This window comes from Calonectris borealis, chromosome Z (genome assembly GCF_964195595.1).
Source record: "Calonectris borealis chromosome Z, bCalBor7.hap1.2, whole genome shotgun sequence".
Classification (NCBI taxonomy): domain Eukaryota; kingdom Metazoa; phylum Chordata; class Aves; order Procellariiformes; family Procellariidae; genus Calonectris; species Calonectris borealis.
The window spans coordinates 37,768,905-37,796,218 of record NC_134352.1 but is presented as its reverse complement, the minus strand read 5'-3'; the positions used below and the strand labels follow the sequence as shown (position 1 = coordinate 37,796,218).

Here is a 27,314-nt window from a genome sequence, read left to right as displayed (position 1 = left end):
ACTGATTTATTATGGGGAAGGAGGAAGCGGACTTTACCTCCCAGTAGTGCTGCCCATCACGGGACACGATGCCGTGTCATGCAGCACAGTCACAACTGAAGAAGCCCTGCCCCAACGGAGGCCTGTCGTGCCACTCATCAGCCCTGTAGGACCCACAGCAGGCGCAGTTCGTCCCTGCACAGTCCCTGGCAAAGGGTAGTTGCCACCTTTTGGCTGTGTGGAGTCAACTACAGCGGGAATTAATTTCCTGTCAAACAGGGTGCTGAGGAAGCCTTGAAGAGGGATTTTCCTTCAGCTCAGTGTCTGGGCATGCTGGAGTCTCCTCCACACGGGGAGTTGATACAAAAGTATTTGTGATTGAAATATGCTGGTTTTTTGAGTGAAATATAACAGGAAGGGGAGATCTTGTGCTACAGTAGGCCCCTGTATTGCTCCAAAAGCAAACCCTCTGAGAGTCATTTTCTCACCAAAGTACACACAAGTACTGAAAGACACAGAACTTCAGTATTCACCAAAAGTGTGCATACTCTTTTCTCCTTAAGAGAAACCCACATTTGATACACTTTGATCCTCCAATCCCAAGCGTGGTGCTGAGCAGCGGCATATCCATCTCATAAAGCCAGCCACCTGCGAGGTGACGCCACTGCCACGGGGCCCCAAATCGCAGGGACCAAGGAGACCCACATCCTGGGTCCCAAGGGCAGCCACATCATGCAGCACCAAGGGGACCCACATCACAGGGTCCCGGGCAGCCCCATGCCGGGGGTTCGGAGGAGACGGATGCTTCTCCCCCCGGGAGAAGCGACGCCGGCGGGGCCGGGAGGCTGCAGCGCTCCGTGCCGTGCCGGGCCGCGTCGCGCCGCCCGGGCTGGCGCCCTCCCGCCGGGGCTGCCGCCCGAAAGAGGGGCCGGGGGTACGGCGGCTGCGCCCGCCGAGGGGGAGGGAGCGCGCGCCGACACCCCCTTGAGGAAGTGGCCGCGGCTACGAGAGGAAACGAGGAAGCGGCGGCACCCGTGGCACTAGCGCGGGTCCAGCCCCGCTCCTGGCCGCACCCCGACCCGGCACGGCACGGCCCGGCCCGGCTCGGCGGAGCCGCCCGCCCGAGGGCTGCCTCCCTGCCGGCTCTCTCCCGGCGGCAGCGGCAGCGGCAGGAGCAGCCGGGCGGCGGGAGGACGCGGCGGCGCGGGGGCGAACGACCCGCGGGGAGCGGTAAGTAGCGGCGCGGGGAGCGGTAAGTAAGTAGCGGCGCTGGGCCGCCAGCATCGGGCCCCGCCGGCGGCTCGCCCGCTGCCACCGCCCCTTCCCCGCGGGGCTGCGCCCGGCGGCGGGGCCAGGGCCGGGGCCGGGGCTGGTGCCGGGTGGGGCAGGCGGCGCTGCTGCCGGCTCCCGCGGGGTCCGCGGGGTCGGGGAGTGCGGGGGGACCGGCAGGAAGAAGAGCGGGCCGGCCCCGCCCGGTCACCGGCAAGCGGGGGCGCCCGGCGCCTGCCGGGAGGGAAGGGCGAAGTGGCGCCGGGAAGCGGGAGCGGCGTGAGGAGCGGCAGCTGACCGGCGGCACTCGTATCGGCGAGAAACGCACCAGCTTGAAAGCAAGCGTGAAACCTTCCTGTATTACAGTGTTTCTGAAAATAAATACCACTAGCCCAGCGTTTGAGGAACTTAAATACAAAAATAAAAAAAAAAATTTAGTTATATCTTGGTACATTATTGTGGTGGTAGGTTTTAAACACAGCAAAGTGTAGGGCTTCTGTCTGAATGGCGCATAATATGTCAAAGATTTGGTGCCTGACAAAATGTCTTTAAAAATTTTGTGTTTCTTTCCTATCAAACTTCCTTATTTTGTTTCCAAGAAAACAACTGTAGCGTATTACTAGAAGTGCTGAAAGTAGTTGAATACTACGAGCCTGATGCCAGAGTCATTTCCTGTGTTTTGCCAGCATTATTCAGTTTTCTTATTTAGCACTGTACTGCATAAACTTTGTGTTGTAGTTGGCCAGATTAGTTTGAAGTGATGTTCAAGACGAGCAATACTTTTGTTAGGCGCCACTGACGCAAGTAGAAGAGTGGCAAGTAGAAGGTCCCGGTCTGGCCAAATTTCATGATATAGTGTAAAGTACTTCCATTTTAAAACAAAATTATTCCTTTTAAGGGAATTAATTTTTTTCTTCTTAATGTTCTTTTCTGTTAGGCTTCTTTCGTGCTTTTTTTATCCACAGAAGCTTAGATCTCCTGAACTCTTGGGTCGAATCTGCAACCTAATCCATGGGCACAGCCATCCGGTACAGAGCTAGTATCTGCATGCAAAGCTGTGTATTTTTACAGGCTTGGAGGCCATAAACTGTAGCAGCGTACATTGAGGCAGTCCACTTAGAGGAACTGTGACTTCTTTTTTTTTTTTTCATCCCTCTGTTGAGCATTGCGCGATAAATAGACAAATAAGGAAGTTTGAATGTTCTTTATATTCTGACAGTTATCCTGTGGGGGAGAAAGGTTATAGTGTGGTGAAGCCAAATAATTTGAACTAAAGGGTTTGGGATCAGTTGGGATGCTCAAAAATGGCTAAAATAGATAAAAGTAAATAATTGCTTCGGTTTTCACATTCACTTGAAATAACTACAAAATCCCAAGAGAAATACGGGTGAAGTGTTCTGGTTTTGCTTCTGTTAAAAAATATTAACATTCTGTCAAAGCAAAGGTGAACTGTGCAGCTCTCCCATTTGCATGTTGTTGTGATTCTGGTACAAGAGCAGAATTTGATCTGAAGTTGCAGGAAGACAAAAACTGCCATTTATTTTTAGAAACAGCTAGCGGGTTATGTTGAGCACAAAATAACAGTTTTTAAGACTGTAATTATAAGCTGTATTTAAGCTTATAAACTGTATTTAAGCACCTTTGAAGATACTGATGACCAAAAAAAAATTATATAGGGACATTTCCTTAGTCTCCCATCCTTTCTTTTGGATCTGTTATGCCAGAGGCATTGGAAGAAGGAGAAGTCACCTCTGAAATATATGTTGTGGTCAGACATGGTCTCACAATCATAATTATTTTTTGCAAATTACACTTCTTTTTTCTTTCCTAATGCTTTCCCAGTATGCAGTGTTTAGCAGAAAGCAATGAGTCTGTTGTCATTGCCGGTTTGAATATCGTGACTGTAGGTAATTGTGTTTGCATCTGAATCCACTGAAGATACTAGGTAGTATCATCCTTTTTCCAGCTTTATAGACTTTTGGATCAGTGCCTCGAGATCTGTTGTGTGCACATCAGACAGGCTGTGCCAGAATCTGCTTTCAGTTGCATGTGTTTAGTTCCAGAAGAACACATCTGAAAAGGGGAACTGGTCTGTTCTTCTATCATAATTACAAGGAATACATCACTTGTCTTTGAATGTGAGTAATAGTTACAGAAAGGTCGTTCCAATGAGCTATTTAAAATTACTTATTTTTTACTTAAAGGTAAGCACGTGCTTAAGTGAGTTACTCCGTTGGGGCGAGAGTACTTGTACCATTCAAGGTCCCTGCTTAAAAGCTGAAGATGGTCTTGCAGGCATTTGTGAGCGTGAGTAGTAAGGTTCAGTCGTAAGAATTAAAACTTCCCACCTTGCAAGGATTTGCAGGATCAGCTTCTTAATTTCTAATTTAGGAAAAAAATAGCATTTTATTACAGGGAAACAGTTTCGTAATCCAATTTAACAGTAGTTTTGCTTGCATTTGACAAAAGAAAATCTTGGGGGAGGAGGTAGCTTGCTTTATGTCTCAGCTGGCATTTCTACAAGCGCTTTTACAGGGAAACATTCTTAATATTTTTACCACTTTTATTATTTCTACAGTTTAATTTAAGCCCTTTGATCACTCTTGTGAGAAAAAGGAGCCCTGGGCTTTGCAGCATCATTCCCTATTCTTGTATGCAGTAGAGGATAGTACAATACACAATTATTAGTATTTATTTTGAGCATAGTAAAAATAATTTGATCACAAAGTTGTTGCTTAGTATTTGAATTTTCCTCCTTTAATTTAAGGTTTCAGCAGCGAGGTTACGTAGTTGATTTTGTCTAGCTTTTAATTTCATGACACAGGGTAATGTGGAGGCATACAGTTAAGCAGAAGAAAACCTTTTGCCACTGACTTCTGCATTGCTTGTCGGGGTGATGGGGAAACATCAGCATTGAGAGTGCAAAAAGTGTGAAGGAGCCTGTATGCTCCTGCATCAAAGGAAACAATTCCAGGATTTGCTGTAGGAAAGGATAATTGATAAATATTCATAACATTTGACACAAAATATCGTCTGCCTCAAAGAAATAAAATAAAATTTTGTAGTTTGTCTTTACATTCCAAAGCTAAAATTAGGTCATAACTTCCTGTCCCTGTACATACAATGACTAAATGGCCACTTCTTTAAACGTGGTTGTAGTAAAAAGGAAAGAAAGGGGAAAAATATTTTTGAACTTGCAGGGATCCTAATGTTCTAAGGAGGCTTCAGTATATGCAAAATGCTGCAAGCCTTCCCTTTGTACCGGGTAACAGAACAACTAATAAAAAATTAACGAGTATTAGAACCTAAATAATCAGTGTACAGGAGTGTGATACAGATAATTTGTGCAGTTTCACTATCACTCTGTTTGTAACTAGATGATGTTGGAATGTATTCGTTTGACCAGCTAGGACTACCCTGTAATTGCTCCAGCTTTGTCCTAATTTGCTTTGGGACAATGTTCTTCAGAATAGATGTGGGATGCCAGGTGTCCTGAATGGACAGTATGTCCAACAATACGTCCAACAACTTCTCTTCCTCTCAAAATGCAAGGCAGCAACGCAAGCAATCTTTCAGCAGTGATGCTCAGTAGAGGTAAGATGTGAGGTTCTAAAAGCTTTTGTAAAGAAGTAGGGCTGGTGGCACTGTAGTATGTAAATCCAGCCATGTAAATCCATGAGGCAACTCTAGGCTGGGGATGGAGTTGAAATTGGCAGGAATCACAATTGTGGTTGGAGGTAGCTAGAGAAAACACAGGCAGGAAGTGTTAGAGTAGAATATGCACCAAGGACATGGGCATACAATTGCTTGAGTATTTTAACATCATAAAGTAAAAAAAAACGGAGCCTTTTTTTTTTAAAAAATACTTAAAAATCCTTATCTTAAACAACAGATATAGTAAAATGAGTAAAAGGACCAGGGGTCATGATCAAATACATCAGCCACAGCCTACGCCTACCCTCTTGGATAGTCTTTCTCTTTTTTTTCCCCCCCTGTTTGGATAAAATAGTGAAGTAAGTGAGAAAAGAAAAGGAAAAAAACACAAAGCTTTTGAGTCCATAGCCTCTAGAACATGTAGAAGCCAGTATACTGTCTCTTAGCTAAGGCCAGTGTAACTAAGAGCATCTGTGGGATGCTAGAGCTAAAATGTTAAAATGTGTGCCACTGCTGACCACTGACTTATGTAGTTCTGCTTTTAAAAATTCTAGTGCCGATTTCAAAATTGGCTCTACAAATTTCAGAGGAATGAAGCTTAGTTTAAAACAATGTCTTAACGTTTTTTAGAAACTAGTTTTCTTGATTTTTTGTAGTGTTCCCTGAAAAGTTGATTTCTTAACCTAGATTGGAAAACTGATGTTAGATACCTGCTATAAAGACAATTCCCCCCCTCCTCAAACTCTTTTAAAATACATTATAGGAAAACTTCAACTGAAAGATCCTTTTTGTCATTTTGTTTGGCGAGAACCTAGAAAAGGAAGCTAGTTAAGTGTACTAACCAGTTGTTTATGGATAAGTTCCTACTCTGGGAAACAGCTCAAATATGATAACTGAAATCAACAAAAGAGGTTCACGCTGTGCAAAAACAAAACTAAGATTTTGGCAAGGTGAAAATCTCCAATTTCTGAATATGGGGAGTGTAAGTAAAGGAAGCAGCTTTAATGTAGTCATCTTTGACATAAAGTGTTAGATTTTACTGCTGCATTTCAAAGAATACATATGAATTGCACAATATTGTGCTCAAAAGTTAGTAAAGCAAGCAGGATGTTTAAGTAAGGATTATTTTTATTAATCAGATAACGGGATTAGCTATCTTTTGAATCAGTGGACCATCTTGCAAGTTTCTGAGAATGATGACTTATTTAAAATGAGTATCAAGAGGAAGAGTGCTGCTCTGAACAGTTCTGATCATGCACACAGCAGGACACCCCAGAATCGAAGTGGGCATCAAGGGAGGCTTTGAGTGACTGTTGTATCCTCGGTTATCATATCCAGTTGGTAAGAAATCTCATGCTGCCTCAGGTGAGCTGAACAACTGTGTGACAGTCTTCATCCAGTGGATGTAACGAAGATCTCTCTGCAGCTACTCTTACGCACAGAAGTGCAGGAAAAAATCCGGTAAGGGAAGAGTGAACTCAAACCCACTGGAGCCTGCTTCCTGCAAAGGATGCAGAGCTGTGTTCGCTTGAAAGCAGCGGTGTGTTGAGGGAGTGATGTTGCTAGTGTGAAATCCCGTTGCCTTTCCAAGGGACAAGTTTCATCAAATGGAGGCAGCCTTTTGGTATCCTGGTGTAGCAACTGTCTGTAGCGACAATTACCAATGGACCATTGAGCGATGTAACCATTGATGCTGTGCAGAGAATGGCGTAACATGAGAAAAGAAGCCTGACTACGAGGTATTTTTTTCCAACGTGGCAGTTCGTCATGCAAGAGCTAGGGAAATACTGCCTGTTGGCCCAGAACGTGCTGCGGCCAGGTGCATCCTCTCTCTGCCCAGAGTGATAAACGGGCCTTGTCAAGAGTATTTCACTGGTCCAGGTGCTGCAAATAGGCTTCCTCCATGGGAGGGGAGGAGAAGGCTCGTGCCTCTCTCTGCATTGCTTTTTCTTTTACAGGAGAGGTGAGGTTACAGTTAATCCAAGTGGTCATATGCTGGCTAAAAGGGATTCCTGCCCGCCAAGAGACTGTTTGATCCGTTCTTTATAGCAATGAGAAGTAAGCTTTAACTGTGCTGCTTGTTCTGAGGATACAGGGTGGTATGGGGAGAGGACGCAGACTTAGTCTTTTCTGGACCGCTGGTTCACTGATGTGCTAATTGGTATGAGGAGCTTCTTTGCTATGCAGTCTGCCCTTCTGAGGAGCGTGTCCTCACAAAAGCTAGTCAGGAAGATCTGGCTCCATTGCTGGAGGATACTGTTTTTGGAGACAAGCCTTCCTTTGATCTGGCTCCTAATTAGAAAACTATTACATAGATTTCAAGAAACCGATCCTTACTGTTGGCAGTCTGGCTGTGTGAGCGAGTATCACATCTTCCCTTTAAAAAAATAAAATAAAAATGCTTGTCCTTCTTTCCATACCTCTGTGGGTGTCAGCTCTTTCTGAGTTGCCAGCAAGAGGTCAGCCATTGTCGGTTACAGTGCCTCCACAGCAGAACATTAACCTTGCTATAGCCTCCTACCAGGAGCTTTTCAAAGAATAAAGTAACATGGCACCGTTTTTATAGACTCTAGGAAATGGCACTGAGAAGTCTTGATCAGTTTTGTAGAAACTGGCCTATTCTAGGAGTATGAAAAGCAAGTTATTTTTGTTCCTGCAATAATTTCTCTACTTTATATAAAGCACGATACTACAGACTGTTTCAGATGACAGATAACCTTGCTCTGGAAGAGGAACCTGCCTAATTTTGCCACTCTAACTCACTATGAGGCCAGTCCATTGAGGCATCCATTCAGCAACAGGTTTTCGCGGTCCTAGAGATAAAGCAATACATTTCAGAGAAATGAATACAGTATAATGGGATCCAAATGTTCTTGGTTTGTTGTTCACTTAACAATGCATGATTGCTAATATTCATGGCTGAGAAACTGAGATCGTTACCTGCATTTGTAGCCTCTAGACCGGGAACTAAGTAGAGACAGACAAAGCTGCACAAAGAAGGGAAGTTCATACCCTCATAATAGCTTTGGAAATGTCAGCTTGTGACAACTAAACAACTAGTTAAAAAAAAAGTTAAATGAAGTTACTTACTGGAACCAAAAGCATACATATCTTTTGGGTCTGCCCGCTAGTAAAACCGGAATGGTGTTTATCCCAAATTTTGAATGAAACGTGGCATTTTGTTTTAGTCCTGTGATGGCTTTCAGACTTCGAGACTGCTGTAATAATGTTCAATTTCTGCTGGGGTATCTTTTATTTTCAAGGGGGAGGTATTATTTTTCTTCCATCTTCTGTTTGATAGTAGTGACTTCGTTCTAGAACTGATGATGCTTTAGTACCGAGAGATGTCTTCTTTACCAGAGATTTTGCTAAAAATACCACAAAGAATGAAAAAAAAGTTATGGATTGTGCATGTATCCACACTTGGGGTGTGATCCTTCTGAATGAAGCCAGTCTTTCTCAGTTCTCATGGTAATAAAAATCTACAGTATCACCAGCTCTGTGCTCAGGGCTGCAGTTTTCTCTTTTTGAGTGTGTTTAGAAATTGGGCAGATATTCCAGGTTTTGCCTTCCTGCAAAATGAGGAACATTTTGGTTCAACATTGTTGTTGGTACAACATTCTGGTAGATCTGCTGCTTCTGGCAACTTCTTTCTGAGTTGTGAAAAACAATTGACAGTAGTGAACCTTGGAAAAAAAGATTTTGGAGTCATTTTTTGTGAAAGGATAGTTTGCTGTGTCTTGGTTTTATTGTGCTGTCTTGTCCATAACAGTCATAGCTGTCTCTGTAAAAAGTCGTCTATAAAAATAAAAATATATTCCACCTGAAAACAGGCTATGCTGACATACTTAATGTCACTGTATCTTTGAACCTGAAAATATCCAGGTCATTGGGTAGGATATTTTTAGTGATTTTTCTTGCAAGTAGGCTGATAGTATTTTTGTTTTGCTCTTCACATGTTTTCACTGACTTTGTAAGTTCATTTCACAGCTCCCTCTGTGCAGCGGTAGTAGCCTCTGTGGTACACAGAGGACTTTCACTTTTTACTGTATTTCTGGAAAGGCACCAAACTTGAAACAAAACCAGGGAGGAACTTTATGTATTATATAACTCAGCTCAGTAGTTCCTGAAGTATTCAGAGGTAGTTTTGGGCTCCCTGAGAAAGACTTTTGTAACTGCACCCCAACCCAGGCTTTTTTGGTCAGCATTGGGAAGAAACAGTTACCCTTGTACTCTTCCGTAGTCACTGCAGAGCCCACAGCTGGAGTTGGTGAAGGTCTGTCTGTGCCCAAAGAAGTTTGTTCACACCTTGTCACAGCGGGAAAACGGCAGATTAGAGAAGGGTCTGCCTGGAGTATCTTGAATGCTTTCCTTCAGATGTTAGCTCAGCCCCAGTGGTTCCCCTTTTTGTATGGTGGTTTAATGGGTACCCATCACAGTAAAGTACTTTGCCCAAAAGGGAGCAGGCTTCCATACGAATGATGCCATCTGTTTTAAGGCAGAAATGCTTGCTTTGACCAGAGGCATCTTTAGCCAGAGGCAATGGTTGCATTTGTGACAGTGTAAAAGTTCCCTGGAAAAGGAGGCAAGGGAACAACTAGTAGAGCTTGGCGAGGATGTGGAAGGAAGTGTTGAGATTTTTGTGTTGGTGGGGTTTTTTTTCTTTTTCTAAAGGGAAAAAAACCCACAAAACTTTTTTTTTCTTTTTTTTTCTGTTTTTCTTAAATATATGTGAAAATCATAGGATTTCTACTGCCAGGGAAAGAATAATTCTAAGCCATAAATGCCTAGCTTTTTTTTTTTTCCAGTAGCATTCTGAGCTTTTTAAAAGATCAAAGCAGAAAAACCTTTTTAGAGGAAAGCTATGACATGTGAAAAGGTTACCAAAGACAGAAGAGTCCCAAAAGGAAGGTGTTGTGGAAGAGAGACAATGGATTCCTAGCATCAGTGAAGAATGGTTTTTTAGTGGTCAATGCCCCTCCATGACCTCAGTAGAGAAGCTTATATTAGGAAGCCCCTGAATAACATACCAATGCTGTGGTGCTCTTTCTAAGCATCTGTTTGCCTTATAATAGGGCAGTAACAGTGTTGCCAAGTCAAGTAGTATTTCCTCAGGAAATATTTCAATAGCTAGGGTGCCTGGAGTAGTCTGATGATATCAGGATGTCAGGTGCAATTTAGGATAAATGAGGGCATTTCTGGCATGTTTCAGTAGAGATAAAAACATCTATCTAACTGTCTTCAGTATAGATAAGAATGACTCTGGAAAGCAAATCCAAAGAAAAATATTTCTAAAATCACATTTTTTTGAAGCTAATAATAGTTTCAAGTGTGTTTGTGATTTTTTTTTTGGTTATTTGGATGAATAACTCTTGGATACAAGAGGGGAGGTAAATGGTGTTTTCCCTAAACGTAGTAGATGAAGCACCAATACCACCTGTTCAGCAAGCAAAGTGGCCAAAATGCTGAGGATTTACGTTGGGCAAACATTGTTTTCACTTAAACTGAGAAAGATGCTAGCAGGGCCACTAGCTTCCAGAATCACGAGAACACACAATTGTTGGGACAATTGTGGGATTGGACAATCCCACAGGTCACTGATGGTGTTATTAGATCCAGGGTGTGGACTCCCCAGCAGAAAAAAGTCTTCTAGGCTCAAAGCTACCACATTCCCTATTTGTTCCCAGACAGACTTTAATTAAGCTATAGTTCTGTTAAAGAATACGACTCAGTGTTTAAAAACGCTAGCAGGAGCACTAGGGTGGACCTAGGGTGGACAAAAGCATTGCAAGAAATCAGAAATACCTGAAAGAAAGAAAATGCTTCTGAAACTGAACTGCTACAAGGGAAAATATGGAACTTGGCACCGCAGACAGGTATGTCTGATAAAAGTGCTAAGGAGAGAGACCAATGTTGAAGAAATAGTAAAAGAAACTTGAAACAAACTTAGAAACGAACGCTTTGTGTCTCCATCAGCATTGCCCAGCAGTGTGTGTGGAACAACAGGAAAGCCTTTGGAGATGAAAGAAGGCATGTTTTAGAGTCTGAAGTGGAGGGGAAAAAAACAGTGCAGCATAATGCTTAGATAGTCAGTAAAAGGATGCAAAGATCAGAGACAGGCATTTGATTGCATGAGGAAAACTCCCTATGGAGAAGTTGGAGAAAACACACGGAGAAGGAGGCCCAAGCATGAGTGATGGAGAGGCTGCTGTAGACTGTACGCTTCTTAGAGCAGCAGTGGCTGGAGGCTGAGACAGACGGCCGTAGGCATCAGTACACAGCCAGGGCACCTCCCTGAGGAACATCAGCATTCTGGAAGAAACATGTTGGTGATCCCACGTATGTCACTTTTCCCTTTGAGACAGTACTACACACATCTCTTCCAGTATGATGAATGGGACATTGTTTGGAGATGTCACTGGCTACAAAAGTTGTAAAAATGATCAGCGTTACCAGTTGAATTAAGTAAGATTTCAGGGTTTTTTCAGTATGTCAGAAAGTTCACCCTAGTGTCTCAATCAAACTCTAGTTTGTTTGAATGATTTGCGAAAATGGTATTCTGCTTCATTTCCTTCCCTAACGACTTACTTTTAAACATTTATTGTGTTCTTCCTTTATTTCTGCATAATTTTCTCATAAAAATTCTTTTCCTAAGGTCTGGGTAGAAATTAAATCTTCATGTTTATGCAGGAAGGTAAAGAGGACATTTAAAGGTAATCTGATGAATCAAATTAAGACCACCATTCGGCTGCCTAGCCAGACTGGAAGGTGATTTTAAAGATGAAGATATGAGAACAGAACAATTGTTTAAATCCATTTTATTTGTTAAAATATTATAAAATGTAAATATCTGCTTTAAATGTAAGGCAATAACAATGGATTTATAATACCTTGATGGTAATTATGTCAGAATTTACATCGGTTTGGAGTATACTGTTAAGGTTATACTAAACCCTGAAAGTACCAAAATATTTAATATACTACGTGAAGTCACCATCAAATGTATATTTCTAATTCTATGCATGCTTAATTTCTTTCAGCTTTTAGGTGTGTTACATAAGGTGGAAATGTAGAAAAGAATCTTAGAATGAAAAATTGCAGTGCTGTTCACAGAGGCACAATCTTGATTCCAAGAATCCTAATTAAACAAGAATATTAGGAAAAAATGCATATTCACATTGTTCTAATATTTTTTTGTTTGTGTGTATGACCAGAGAACTGTTAAAGTGACAAGTTGGGTGCTTAAAATATCACCCTGTGCTAGAACAATTGTTTCAGTCAGCATATTTTCATCATTCTGCACTGTCTAGTGAGCCTTTCTTATGTCTTCTGCATGCAAAAGTTACTTGCTCTAAACTTTACTTCTTTACTTTCATACATTGCTCACAGAATACTACTTTGAAAAACAAGAGAAGGGAGAAAAATAATTCTGTTCAAATAAAGAGCTTATTTGGAACACTGCTTCACCACTACATGGCTTTTGATCTTTTGTCACACTTCAGTTCTTTACTCATTAAATAGCTGGACGCGTAAACTAATCAATCAACTGTCCCTAAGTCTCCTACCACATTCCTGTTTGGTCTTTGTAGAAAGATTCATACTCCTATTAATAATTTTTTATGTGGAGATCAGTACTTAAGTAACACTATGCTCACTGCTATGCAAACCTTTCAATAAAACAATTATTCTACCTTTTTCCTTGTCTGAATGTAAGAGATGAAAGAGAAGCAAGCTAAGGGTAGCAGTATGGTCAGCACAGATTCTTTCTAACGCTTTCCAGGCGAGTTTTCCTGAGTTTTGCTCCTCTGTTTTGTAAGAGGGTTCCTCTTCCCTGCACGCATGAAATGTGTGAGATACTAAACTCTTGCGTTATGTCTAGAGTGCCCAACATTGATGAGGAAGCTACCTGAGGGGAAGTGGGTACCTAATTTTCCTATGTATTTACATAATATTTTTCTTCTTTCATGGTAGGATAACCATGATATTTGCTTGCATTTGTAGCTTCCTTAAAAGTCAAATTTAATGGCTATGGCGAGAGTTGCACTTCAGACCCTCTTTTACTGTTACGCTCAATTGCATCTCTCAGGTAACCAGCTGCACTTCCTTCAGCCCTCTGAAGGGTAAAGCCTTACATTTAGCCCTTTGGGGACTTAATCTCCATGTTACAGCCTCACATTTGTAACTGTGCTGACTTGACAAGCTCAGCATTATTTGTCCCCTGGAGGAAATTAGAGGAGAAAAGAGTGAATCCACATAAATGTTCTTCTGTTCTATTACTGATGCTAGAATGGTATTAAACTCCCTAAAGGAAGGCAAGATTTTGAAAGTCCAACCAAAAAGAACAACCACCTCAAACTCAGAAATTCTTCCAAAATAGATAAGAAGTTTTTAACTATTATCTAATGTTTTGTGTGTATATTTGGCTCCTTGCATGTCGATGGGACACTATATCAGTCCAAACATTTCTTAATGTTGCTACACACTGAAAATTCTTCATATATTAGACATGGTGGAGAACCTTGCCTGAAATCCATCGTTAGCCTGTTTTGCAAAAGTAAATCAGGCCTTTGTTGTCTGAAACAGTTATAAATAAATCGATTGTGAAATCTAAGAGATCATAAGGATCCTGCTACTCTTCTTTCAGCGATAATTGAGAAGTGTTCTCCATATTTTATAAATCCTTTATATCAGGCCTTCTTATTTATTTGAGCTTTTAACGTCTCCATTTTACATTCTGAAGAATTAAGAGAGAGTCCTCATAACTGCCACTGCCATTTCATCTAAATTGCAATCAGTGGATTTTTTTCCCCTCTCTGTTTTAGTGAGTGGTGAAAAGGAACAACATTTTTAAATGTATCCATCACAGAAAGGCATTAGGTGTAGTGTAGAAACATCCTTTTAAAAAAGTGAAGAAAATATTTTTTTTCCCTTGACCTTTAGTGAACATCTTGACTAAAAACTCATAGGATTATGAGAAAATAAAATCAGACGTGAGAATTGTGCTGACTGATCTGTGAAATGCAGATTTCTGTAGAAGCAAATTTTCATAAATTCAGACTACTGAATTAGTCCCATTCCAGGCAAAACTTTAAGTTGAACTAGCAGAGTTAGAACAGTCAGCAGGTGAAACCATGCAGTGCTTACCCAGCTGGAGTAGACCAATATTGAGCATTGACAGTGGAAGTTTCTAGTATTCCTCCCAAAATATTGCCTTGATATTTTTCATAATTTAATTACAAACTTTTAATTGATATTCTACAAGAGTAGCATATGGTAATTTTATATATGACATATAATGACATGTATTTTTATTAAGGAGGTTAACAAAAGGCTGTAGCCTTGCCTTTTTGTGAGAAGTGGTAATATTCAGGAAAGAAAACATAGAACATGTTGATAGGCTTCTGCGAGCTGGGGTGACTGTACTTACATTTGTTTGTTGTTGTCTTTTGGGAGATCATTTTGTAGGTATGATAAGCAAAGTCAAAGAAACCAATCTTGCACCTGGAGCAGCTCTTTTTACTGCTCTTTCATTCAATGTGTTGGTCAAAGCTTCCTTCAGGAAGCTTTAATCTCCTTATAGAGGGGTCTGTTGTGCCAAAAGTGCATTATTGCCCACAGTCTTCATCTCAGAATTATGAGAAGCCTTTATGATGCCCTTAGCTCAGAGCACCCAGCACCTTAAAGAGGAGATGTATTTTAATGTTCTGTTATGATTGAAGTTTACCAAAGCGTGATGACTTTTTGAACAAATGTTCTGGACAATTCTGGGATATCGTTAGGGAATTTGGTCCTGCAACTATGCAAGTTGCTGCAGCCAAGTCATTATCTGTGCTGGAATAAAGCCTCTTCACAAACCAGACATTGTGGAGTGTATTGCCCGTGACTGCTGCTAACAGAGGTCATAGTGTCAATAAGGAATCCAAGATGTCTAAATGCAGACCTATCGCAGACACCTACTTTTTACTTTTTACTCAAGACTCCACCATATCTACCGTTTCTTCAGAATGTTTTTATCTGCCCATCTGTGCCATTGTCCTGCTGGAGCCAGAGTCTGTTTTGGCTTTTGTGGTATTTCTTGTACTTCAGAGAATTCTGAATTTGCTGTGAACTGCTAGATCAAATTTCAACTATTTTTGCCTGGTTTTCTAAAGAAACTGGCTCATGCAATCACCAACCTGTCAGGCTCTCTCTGATAGCTTTTTACTTTTGGCCTAATTTCTCAGAGGAGAGGTCTCATGGATAGTCTGATCAATCATTTATGGGGATAAATAAATGTGCCCAGAAGAGAACAAGCCAACACAGTACCTCTATTGCATGAAAGCATGAGGTCACCATGTGCCCATTTTTCTAAGCCTGCAAACAGTAAATGCATAGCTGCAGCATGTGTTTCCCTGCTATCCAGTAGTTAATGGATGAGGAGGAAGCCGAGGGTACTTGAGTCAGTGCTTGTGAGAATTTTGGAAGATGGAGCAAGTGTGAGTCTAATAAGAGGAGCCTGGCTTATTGCTTGAACGCTGTAGTGCATGAATTCATAGGAAACTAGGCCTTTTCACAGAGCAATTTGCTGTTTCAAGGAGAGCTTTGCATGCTGTTCATTAGTTGGAGCTGAGGATGAAAAGGAAAAGAGAATTGAAAGGAAAAATATTTTTTCTTTTTTTGCAAGCTTCTAGACAGTGTCTGCTTCTAAAAAATGGGTCCAATGGAACAGTGTAACTGATCAGCAAAGAATGGTTGGACCACTTGCCCCATGTCTCTACCCCTATGTTGACATGGTGCTGAGTCACTCACTGTGCTTTGCACATTTGCCAACAGAGCTGATACTTTTTCAGGATGAAGGAGTTTGGTTTTATGTAAAAGAGTATGAAAAGGAGGACAGAACCCAATCTATGTCTTTAAATAACTATACAGAATTCATCTCAATGGCTTCTACAGCAGCCGCTATCCTTGGGGAATTTTAATTAAACCCTTTTTTAAAATCTTTTATTTCTATTCTTTTGCCGTGTTTAAATACAGCTTTAAAAAAAACCAAAAGAAAACTAGGTCGCTCAATAAGAAGCAAATGGCCCTTAAAAGAAAGATCTTTAGCGGCAGTGAAATTTGTGTATTTTATTTTAGCAGTGCTACACTTGTGTACAACACTGGCATTTCTGAGTGCTTCGTTTTAGTTAAGAGTGAAGTTCTGACTCAAATCCACAAACTCTAATTGCCCTTACAAAAGTAACTGGACATAATATACATAACTCATCTACTAGAAAGGAACGTATAAAGACTGAATTTGTCAAAACTAGTACCCTTTCACTTGCAGAGTTGAACCTGAGTGTTCAGGATAACAGATTACTTCCTTCTAGCATAAAATGTATCATAATGGGCTTTAAAGGAAATTGAAGAACTGTGTGTAGAACTGCAGTCGGTGGATAGGAAGAGAGTCCAGGCCAACACCATGACGTGTTAGCAGGTCAGACAGTTGAGGGTCACTAAAATTCAAGCTCCAGCAAGAAGTAACAAGGACCAGTTCCAGTCCCACAGTCTGAATGACGAGCATGCAGGCGAGGAGCCTCTGGGAACACGCTGTATCTCAGTTCTGACTGGGCAGATTCCAGCTTCAACCTTACCACAAGTGACCCCAAAGGTGCGGCTACGCCTTTTGTGGTTATACTTGAACTATTTTCAAATCAAATAGTTTGGTAGAAACAGCACTGCCAGAACAGCAGCATGAAGCTCAGCACTGTCTAGTTTTTTCAGCATTTAGTCAGATTTCCAGGTCACCATTTAAACCCCAATGAATGTCCTGGTGAACCACCTTCTCTACTTACTGTATCTGAGATGAGTAGTTCAGTTTAACTTGGTATGCCTATACATGCTCCTCCTTTGGAGAGTGGTTTGGAATATCTTTTAGAAAGAATAGAGGTATTTTACTCAGAGGCTGTTGGTCCTATTGCTGTGCATACCTATCACTTCTGTTTTGTGTATGTGCTGTGACTTCTTAATGAATATATATGATTTTTTTTCAACATTTATTTTAATACTTATAAACATGCTGAAATATCAGCAGTGGAAAATACACACAAAAGGCAGACCACCAAAGAGAATTTGTGTCTGGGCAACTCATCCTGAAGGCTGTATAATAAACGCTGAGACTCATCTGAGACTAAACAATACTCTGAGGAGTAGTCTTATCTGAAACACATCAAAGTCAAAGTAAATTTTAATTTCAGTAGCCGTTACATCGGGATCTTTTGTAGCCAGAGAACACAAGTTTCCCCTCCCACCCCACCCCTTACACCACTTTTATTTTATTAGCTCTTAATTTCATTCTAGAGTTCTTTATCCTTTTTAGATATGAAGGTCCTAACATTTTTTTAAGTCTGAAACAAAAGGTATGGAGAAAAGGAACTTCCATGAAATACCTGTATGAAAATAAATTACCATAGATAAAGAGTGTGGTGGCATTTTTCTATTTGAATTTTGTTCACTACAACATTACTGAACAGGTATTCAGTATTTGAACAGGTATTCAGTATTTGAACAGGTACTGCAGTATTTGCAGTACCTGTTTCAAATATCAAAATCTACACCTAGAGCTTCACTGAAATGCAGTTTCAGATGTGTTCTCACCTTTCTTTTGGTAGGTCACAAAGTTACTGTCTGAACTCTGAATGTGTCTGGGACACTTGAATATACTTGGAATAGGATGGAAAATGCTTAGCTAAACTCTGAATAAAGCAGAACCAGTTGTTTGAAGGCAGCTCACTGTGGCGATACTGTTAGCATAATGTGCCCTTGTTTTCTTCTTCTCCTGTTCACAGTGTTGGACTTCTGTTTAAAAAGTTTGCTCAGCTGTTTTTAAATGGTCTTCTAACTGGTTATCTGTTCTCCCTTGTGGTGCTTGTGTTATGATTTTTCTTCTATTTGAAATGTTTGAAATATTTCTCTCTGGCAAGTACATTGCGGTTGTTTCTTGCGGGAATTTTGTGCAGTGCAGTACCATTCTTGGCATAAGAATTGTATGGGATTTTGGCCTTTTCTCCAAATTAGCTGTACAGTGTTGGTTAATAGCCAGTGTGGATCATTCATCCATCCATGCATCCAATGTGTTGTCTGTGTCCAGGCTAACCTCCGTACCAATATGCCAAGGGAAACCTCCTGCAGTCTTAGGATTAACATTTGGCAGCTATGCCCTCTGTGTCCCAGCTGCCTCTGCTGTTGAGGACCACAAAGATTCACACAGAATAGAAATTATAGCAATTGTTCTTCTGTTTTAATTATGGTGGAACATGATTTAAGCTCTTTCCATGCTGAAAACTTAGCAGCAAATCTGTTTTCTTCAACCCTTCCTGAAAGTGAGATTGAAGACTTGGAGCCTGCCCTCAAGGAGCACTTTGCCAGAGGTGGGATGATGTATGTTCATCTCCTAACCAGCAGTATCTGTGGTGCAGAATGGAGTAAAAAAGAATGACGTGGTGACACGGGGGTGTCTGAGGGAAACAAGTAAGCAGAAATGAAAGAAACAGAAACTAGAGCATTCAAAGCCTCCATATTTGTAATGACTTTCAGATTAATAGAATCATAGAAACATTTAGGTTGGAAAAGACTCTTAAGATCATTGAGTTCACCTGTAAACCTAACACTACCAAGTCCACCACCAAACCATGTCCCTAAGTGCCACGTCTACACGTCTTTTAAGTACCTCCAGGGATGGGAACTCAATCACTTCCCTGGGCAGCCTGTTCCAGTCTTTGATAACCCTTTTGGTGAAGAAGTTTTTCCTGATACTCAATTTAAGCCTCCCTTGGCGCAACCTGAGGCCATTTGCTCTCGTCCTATCTCACTTAGGAAGATACTGACTCCGGCCCTGCCTGGGGCGGCTGGCTCATGCCACCATCCCCTCACAGCAGAGCCGCTCTCCCCCATGGCTTCCTCAGCGCCTGACACCACGTCCTGCTAAGGGAGACATGCACAGTGCAGGAGCTTGTCTGGTGCTAGGGGTAGAAAAGCCAAGGAAGCCCCAGAAGGCTGTGGAAGAGGGGAGGCAAGTGCCTCCCGAGGGCTCTCGTTGTGGGCCGAAAAACAGCAGCCGTTACCCTGGGCAGAGAGATGTGGGGCCGGGCTGGGATGTGCCCCTGTCTCTGCACCCCCTTGGAGGTGGACTGCAGGGAGGGACAGAGGGCTGTAGGCAGGAAGGGAAGCCCCGATCTCCTCCACACCTCCCCAGTGCTCAAGCCGGGTCGGGCGAGACACCTGGGGTGGGCTCTGGCAAGCTGTCGAGGGGCCCTGCGGGAAGAGCTGGTACAGCCAAGACCCCCGAGTCCCCGCGCTGTCCCCCAGACACCACCAGCGTTGCGCAGGGTACCTGCAGGAGGCGGTCGGGGAAGACAGAGGAACTTGCTGGGAGTCTTCACTGCTGCCGATGTCCCTGGCACTCTCGTCGCACCCACGGTCCTGGGACAGGTGCTGACGGGCCCCGCAGCACCGCGCAGCTGGGCAGAGGAGAGAGGAGCTCTGGAAGAGGCTGCCTTTGCACAGAGCGCCCAGACCTGCTGCTCTCTCCCATGCCAAAGCTGATAGAGCAAGCCGAAGGTCCTGATGGAGCCTGCATGCCCTTCGTGTGCACCCACAGGAGCCCTGGAGAAAATGTGCGGGCACAGAGGCTGTGGCTGCTGAAAAGCAGCAAGGTCAGGGCTGTCACAGCCATTCCCTAGTGACATTACAGGGGTGTCAGGGGCTGCCCCTTGATGGCTGCGCAGCCAGGAAGGCGATGCCCCAAAGGGGGAAAGCCTGCTCCACGGGATGTTTCCCCTTGTTGAACTTCATTAAATTCCTCATAGCCCAATTCTTCAGCCTTTCCAGGTCCCTTTGAATGGCATCACGACCCTATGGTGTTTCAGCCACTACTCCCTGTTTTATATTATCTGTGAACTTGCTGAGGGTGCACTCTCCCCATTGTCCACCTCCTTAATGAAGGTCTTAAACAGTATTGGCCCCAGTACTGACCCTGGGTTACAACACTATTAACTGGCCTCCAACTGGACCTTGTACTATTGATTACAATCCTCTGGCCCGGCATTATGTTATGAAGTAATGCATTCTGTTTAAGGAAAGCTGTCTTTGTCTTCATCTGGTACAGTCAAAATTGTCATTTTGCGTAGTATTTTATGCAGAATCAATGTCTGGTGGTGACTGAGGGCTGCCTTCAGTCTCTTCAGTTACAGCTTTCATTTGCAATTAATAAAAAAAAGATGTATTAGTAGATCATTTGGGCTAAGAACATGAATTCTCAAACTGAGGCATTTAAATAGGAAACTAGAGGGAACTTTTGTCAACAAAAATGCCAGAAAGATTCACTTGAGCATAGTATGCGATCTTAAACCAGTAACCTTTGGTTGCAAGCGACAAGAGTAATAAATAACATGCTGCACACAGCTCTATTTTGTAGAGCTGCAGTAGCTCTGCAACTTCGATGTCTACCTTCTTTGGGAAAGTGAGAGAAGACCAGAAGATCTGCACAACATGTGGTTTGTCCTAACTGTGTCCTGTCTAGTTTTCTATACTGTGTGAGCCTTGTTCATTTGACTTGTGTGTCCCTCCGCTCCTCCCCACCCCTTCTTCACATATTCATACAGCAGCACAGGTATTTCTCTACTGTTTCTTGACCCAAGTGCAAGAGACAGCAGATCAGCTATGGTCCACTGCTGGGACATATCTGAACTAAGCAGTAGGCACACCACAGGGAAGGTGTCAGCCTGAAGCACTATGCCAAAAGACCCTACGTTAAGATGCCGGTTCCTGACCTCAGTTGCAGCTTTGCACTATGGACCCTCCCTTCTTACATGGTCTTCCATAAAGTCCTCTCCACTTGTGCTCACGTAACTCAGTTGCACACTTTGGCCAGCTGCAAGCTGAGAGATCTATTAACCCTGTTCACATACATCCTGAATCATTTAATGCTGATTCCACAAACTGCTGCATGGCTTCCCTAAAATCGTGCCTTTCATTTAACTGTGAAGGGCACATTGTTTTTACTGCTGTATCCTGCACAACAATACCAACAGGAACTGAACTTCTGATCCTTTTGTCCGCTTCTAGACAAGGTGATGGAAGGTGGGAAAAGAGAGCTGCAGTAACCTGAATAAAACACAGATAACAGTATTTTGTAGGTTAATTTCATGGGTTTCATATTCAGTATATATACATTTTACTTAGTATATATACATTGGAAAAAAAGGATGCAAGATGTGCAGTGATCTTGTAAATACAAAGAAACAACAGTGTTTTTCCTTTGATATACTTGTAGGCTTGCCTAGTTAGCCTAAAATCTGCATAATACACTATAGATAACAGTTGTCACAGATCAAGTTGTCACAACTGAACTTAAAAGACAAGGAAATACAAATTTTGGCGATGAAGTTGTGAGATATTTCCTAAGGAAAAGTTTAATCTAACACACACAAATAATACAAACATAAGCACATACTGCTAGTTTTATTCAGAATTTCATGTGTTCTCTGGAAGTAATTTTTCAGATGATGAAGTCATTTTACAGATGTGCAGGCAATAATACTTAGTGGGATTTTTCTTTTCTTTCTAGACCAAAAGAAGATGTTAAACTGTTCCTAAATGGAATTCCTTCCTTCTTACACCCCATAAACTGTAGATGTAACAGTCTGTGGCCAGTCCTGATCAAACAGTGATTGGATTGGGGAAGCATTTGGAGGAGAAAGTATACGAAAAACTCGCAATGTTGCAGGAAACAGTTAATGACTCGACTGGTGAACTTGCAGTTACATAAGTAATTGCAGTTGTGGGCCAATTCATCTGACAAAAAAGAGCTTGCAAATACTTTTGCAAGAATACAGGTCTCATTGGTGTCAATATGTACACTTCTTATCCACTTAAATTTTATCAGCAGGTAGCTGGGGTATTCTTCCCAGTATCCATTAGATAGTCATTTAAAGGTCATTAATATGAATAATAAACCAAATTAAACTTTTGCATTCTGATGTCTCCTCTTCAGTAATTTGAAAGAAACAAAAGTAATTCCAGTGCAATACTTAGCTGTCCAGGCAGTGTAAATCTGCCATGGGGTTTAATGAAAATAAATTTCTCTGCTGACAATGTAGGTTAGAGGCTGGAATAACTTAGGGAAGACAGGACACAAGAAGAACAGTATTCCTGTAGCTAGAGTTTCTATAGAGTCCTTGTGCATATTTTTTAAAAATATATCATATATTAATATATATAACAATATCATGTCATATATATGTAAAATATATATTAAATATATATAAGAGATTATTTTTATTGTTAAATTAAGCATAAAAGAATTGAAGCCATTTATCTTGTATGCACTATTATTCTTCAGAACGCTGAACTTGATTCTGTTCTGTGTTTATGTTGGTAGTGTGCCTTCGTATTATTTCAATATAAGCTGTTTGAAATGAAAACTGTTCAAAAAGACACTATCACTTTTTTTTTTTAAAACCATTAAAAAACCATGGATATATCTCTGTGGAGAGGAATGTTAACTATTTTAACATAAGACTTTTGTCCATACTCAGCCCACATACTGGCATAAGCTACTCTTACAAGCAAAATTATAATGGCACAAAACTGGAATGAAAAACTCTTCTCACTGGATCTTTCTTACCTAGTTATTTCCCTTTATTGGGAAACACCTTAAGGCCAGTACAGAAGGCTGGATAGAGGCATTCAGGCAAGTGAAAATGTCAGAACCTCTATATGGCTAGGCAAAGGACCAGAGAGGGAAAGAGTTAAAGGAAACTTGTGCAGTTGTAGGAAACTTTTATATTGCTGTATAACAGGGAAAAATTTTCTGTTGGGATTTAGAAAGGCAACTTCTAACAAGATAAAAACAAAAATGTGATCTTCGTCCCAACATCTTTTAGAAAATGTATTACCGACATACCACATGTGAACTGCCATGTTACTGGTTTATGCTCTTTTTTTCAACTGATACTCATGTCTCTGTCTTTGTTTTTCAGATATAGAATACTAAGTTTGCTACTTGGAAAAGGAAAAACATGGCTTCCAACACGGCGAACCCTGCTAACCATTTGCCATACTTCTTTGGCAATATTACACGTGAAGAAGCCGAGGAGTATCTGATGCAAGGAGGAGTGAGTGATGGACTATACTTGCTCCGCCAAAGCCGGAATTACCTGGGGGGCTTTGCCTTATCCTTGGCCCATGGAAGGAAGGTTCATCATTATACCATTGAGAGGGAGCTGAGTGGCTCATATGCTATTGCAGGAGGCAAGTCGCATGCCAGTCCTGCTGAACTCATTAACTATCACTCAGAGGAAGCGGATGGCCTTATCTGTTTACTGAGAAAACCTTTCAACCGACCACCAGGCGTTGAACCCAAAACAGGACCCTTTGAAGATTTAAAAGAGAACCTCATCAGAGAGTATGTCAAACAAACTTGGAACTTGCAGGTAAACACAGGCTGATTTTGCCATAAAGTGATCTTTGAGTTAGGAGAAAAAGAGGTTGCAGTGTTTGTTTCCAGCTATTGCTGCTGCTATGTAGTATTTTTTCATAATGGAATCATAGCTGTTTGAGTGTTGAACAGTGGGGTTTTTTTTCCCCAATACATACAGTAACTTGGCCATAATTCTAGTTTTCCTGAAATTTTACAAAACTTAGGACTTTTGTGATGTCTTGGGCTAGCACAGCCTTATCTACCATTGCACTAACTTATGTCATTGGATTTCCACATGCACCAAAAGTTAATAGATGTAACGCACAAGATGCAGGAATGATTTGTTTGATTGCTTTTGATTCTGAAGTTTTATGGATTGATGTGCAGGCAGGCATGGCGACATGGTGACTTGTTTTACATCCTCCCCTCTTAGCTGGCCTTGTTTCTGTGGTGCATATTTAGATTATGTCCAAAACAGAACTTGGTTTCTTGACTGCAGAGCACTGCCTATATGTCTTCGGTACTGCATGTGTCAAGCAGGAACGTTCCACGCTGAGGAAGACAGGCTAGATTTTTTCCTTAAAATAACTGTGAAGAAGCCAGTCTTAACATGGAAACACTAGTGTAGGAGGCTGCAACAGGAATATTATTTCACCTTGGGACGCCGTGAGTTACCATTATGAACTCATGGCGTTATACTAGGGTTTTAATCTCTTTTGGTACTAGCAAGTAATCCTATGTGTTCTGCTCTGTAAAATATGTGAAGCAATGCCCAAAGTGGAAAGGCTTGAAACTTATACTACATTTACTACAAGTGCTGAGGCTTACAGTTTTTTCTGATGAGTCTGAGCCCAATCTAGTAGGAAGTTGATGAACTCAAGCTGAAAACTGATGAAACTAGGGGGTTTTGCCCTCCAGATTCTGGGCCAAATTTAGAAGTGATAGGTTGTAGATGAGTGCAGAAGTGTCTAGGTTATACCTAAAATATTAACATAGTTCACTCTAAAATTGGGACTCTCTTGTCTGCTTTTGGGAAATTTGCATTTATGTCTTCGACATAGACATGCTGCAACAATGCAAACTGTGTTCAATTTATTTCAGTAAAGTGCCATAGGGCAGTGTAACATGGAGGTATGTTATGACATCTCAGAGTGACACTAAGTATATTTAGCTATGTCTCATTAGTATAAAAATAAGATTTTCAGTTGAAATACTGATATATTAAGAGCTTAATTTACTGGTTATTTTTCCTTCTGTTTCTCAGATGTAAAGGAAGAATCCCAGCTGTGTGATGTTTAGATTACCATACGTTAGTTTCTGGTTTAATATCTTTATAGCAACCGGATCTTTTCTTCACATACAACAAATACATGCAGATTTTGGATGCCCCAAAAGCAATCCAATACAGGAAGCCTACCTGTCATGTTTTTCTTTCAGAAGACAGTTTGACTGTCCCGCTGTGTTTTTACCACTCTCTAGGGGCATGCTCTTGAACAAGCTATCATTAGTCAAAAGCCTCAGCTGGAGAAGTTGATTGCCACTACAGCCCATGAGAAGATGCCGTGGTTCCACGGGAGGATCTCTCGGGAAGAGTCAGAACACCGTATCCTCATTGGGTCAAGAAACAATGGAAAATTTCTGTGAGTGCTTTTTTCTGTGGTATTGCTGTTTGCCACCGGTGTTATTACACAGTTCCCTTGAATGAATCTCGAATGAGAGTTTGCCCTAAAAGGCGGCTCATTCGCAGTCAGAGAGCCCAGTCCAGCATGATATACATGACATAATCATTCCTGTACTAAGCAAGCGTCTCCAAGATTAGTTTTCCACTTAACTAAAGATGGGAAATTATAGCAAAAGGGTGGGTCATTGTTTTTTAATCAAATACTAGGTTCAATTCTAAAGGGAGCATCAAAGAAACTCAATACCAAGAAAAATTAATTGGACTTTGTTTTGTAACCGATAAGCAGTACTAAGTGACGGTGGTAGGTTAACCTTGGCCCACCAAGCCGCTGTCCCACTCACCCTCCTCAACAGAACAGGATGGAAAACCTTGTGGGTCAAGATGAAGACAGGGAGATCATGTACCATTAGCTTTCACAGGGAAAACAGACTCCCCTTCGGGAAAAGTAATTTAACTTATTGTCAATTAAAATTGAGTTGGACAGTAGGAAGCAAAGACAAAAACATAAAAACCCCTCACACTCCCACATCCCCAATTTTCAACTTCACTCCTTCACACCCAGCTCCTCTCCCCACCAAGCAGCGCGGGGGAGGCTGGGTGGGGGACAGGGGCTGCGGTCAGTCTGTAACAGCTTCTCTCTGCCACTCCTTCCTCCGCACGCTGTTCCCTGTGCAACGTGGGCGCTCCACAGGAAATGCCCTTCAGGAAATACCCACCTGCGTGGAGGACTGCAACGTGGACGCCTGCTCCACCGCGGCCTCTCCCATGGGCTGCAGGGGACTCTGCTCCAGCGCCCGCAGCGCCTCCTCCCCGCCTCCTCCTCTGCCCTGGGTGTTTGCGCTGCGGCTTCTGGTTTGTGTGTGTTGTTTTCTCTTCGCCGCCAGCGACCAGGCGTTTTTCTGCCCTTTCTGAAGGATGTTTTCAGGGAGGCATTGCACACGTGGCTGAGGGGCTTGGCGGTGCCCTGCAGGGGTGTCCATTGGGGCCAGCTGGAACCAGTCGTGACCGGCCCAGGGCAGCCCCCGGCCTCCTCACAGAGCGCCTGCAGCCCCGCTGCCAAAGCCTGGCCACCTGCACCCAATGTGCTGACTTACCAAAGGGGTAAAAATACAAACAAACTGCCTATGTTAACAACTGAAGGGATCCGTAGCTGTCAGTTTTCCCGGGGCAGTGGCGGTGCTTTGTTTTGCAGTTAAGCAGCAGAAGGAATTGCTTTTGCCTTGGTAATGCCTATGTTGTGTCTGGCGCTGTCTGCGTTTACTCAACCTCATGATCTTTTGTTTTCTGAGTGCAAATGTGTCATCTAGGATAGAGACTAACAGCCATCATCTTGTGAGGATTAGAGCCAGTCAAAATCTTCCAATAAAAAAGTTTTTCGTTTGGAAAATCCTCATTTGAAAAAAAATCAATGTTTTCAGTGAGCCATTTTTCATCCCCACCCCAAATGGAAGTATTTATATTATGACAGAAAGCGAAGCTTCAAGTTCATGGCCAAGGAAGGATCACTTGGAGCTGTGTAATTCCTGAGAGAAATTTCATCGCCTACCTACATAGACTCCTTCAGCACTCAACTATCTTTGACTTTTTTAAAGTTAGTCCAAAGTAGAACCCCAGGAGTGAGCGTGGGATGGATATGCTTCTTCAGTACCAACTCTTTCACTTTACAGATTTGCCATAATTGTGCCACACTAATTGCTAATATAAATGCAACCTTCATATGTTTCCATATTTCAATCTTAATTGTCAGGAACTGGTAACTCGTCTAAATCTTTATTTCCAGTAGAGTTAATTCCTAACAGGTCTTACCTACAAATACTTTGAGTGTACTGACATCTCATTTCTTGAAATCTTTTTCCTTCCCTCAGTCCTTGAATTTTTTCTGTTTCTCAGTCACTCCCACTCAAGTTGCCATTCAGCTTCATACTCCCTCTTTCTTGGGATCACATCTAGAGGATCATTTACCTGGTTGCTTTTGTTGCCATTTGTAACAAAAATTGTTATAAAATTCTTCCAAATTTTGTTACATTTGTAACAAAAAATTGCTACAAAAGTTTGTGGAGCCGAAGATTCCCCTTATCACAGATTCATCTTTTCTGAATGCTTCTTCCTATAGCACAGGAGAAGCTTCATCAGTTTGATGAAGGTGGTTGCTGTTGTAGGTTACCATCACAGCATTGCCATGCCTCCTTTCTTTGCCCTGTGACTTTGCTAGTTTCTTTTCCTACTTTTTAGACATAGAGGCTGGTGGATATGTAATCTGATACAAAGAAGCAACCCTTTCTTTTAATCACC

General features: G+C 41.9%; 1 protein-coding gene across 1 annotated transcript in view; it reads left to right on the top strand.

The window, feature by feature from the left end:
* The first annotated feature begins 1,001 nt into the window (after positions 1 to 1,001).
* Positions 1,002 to 27,314, top strand: part of SYK (spleen associated tyrosine kinase) — a 61,473-nt gene continuing 35,160 nt past the window's right edge. Inside the window, exons 1-3 of the mRNA XM_075138274.1 lie at positions 1,002 to 1,209; positions 22,902 to 23,354; positions 24,821 to 24,981. Of these exons, the coding sequence (XP_074994375.1) occupies positions 22,941 to 23,354; positions 24,821 to 24,981 (575 nt within the window). The 5' untranslated portion in view covers positions 1,002 to 1,209; positions 22,902 to 22,940. The remainder of the gene's footprint in view (positions 1,210 to 22,901; positions 23,355 to 24,820; positions 24,982 to 27,314) is intronic.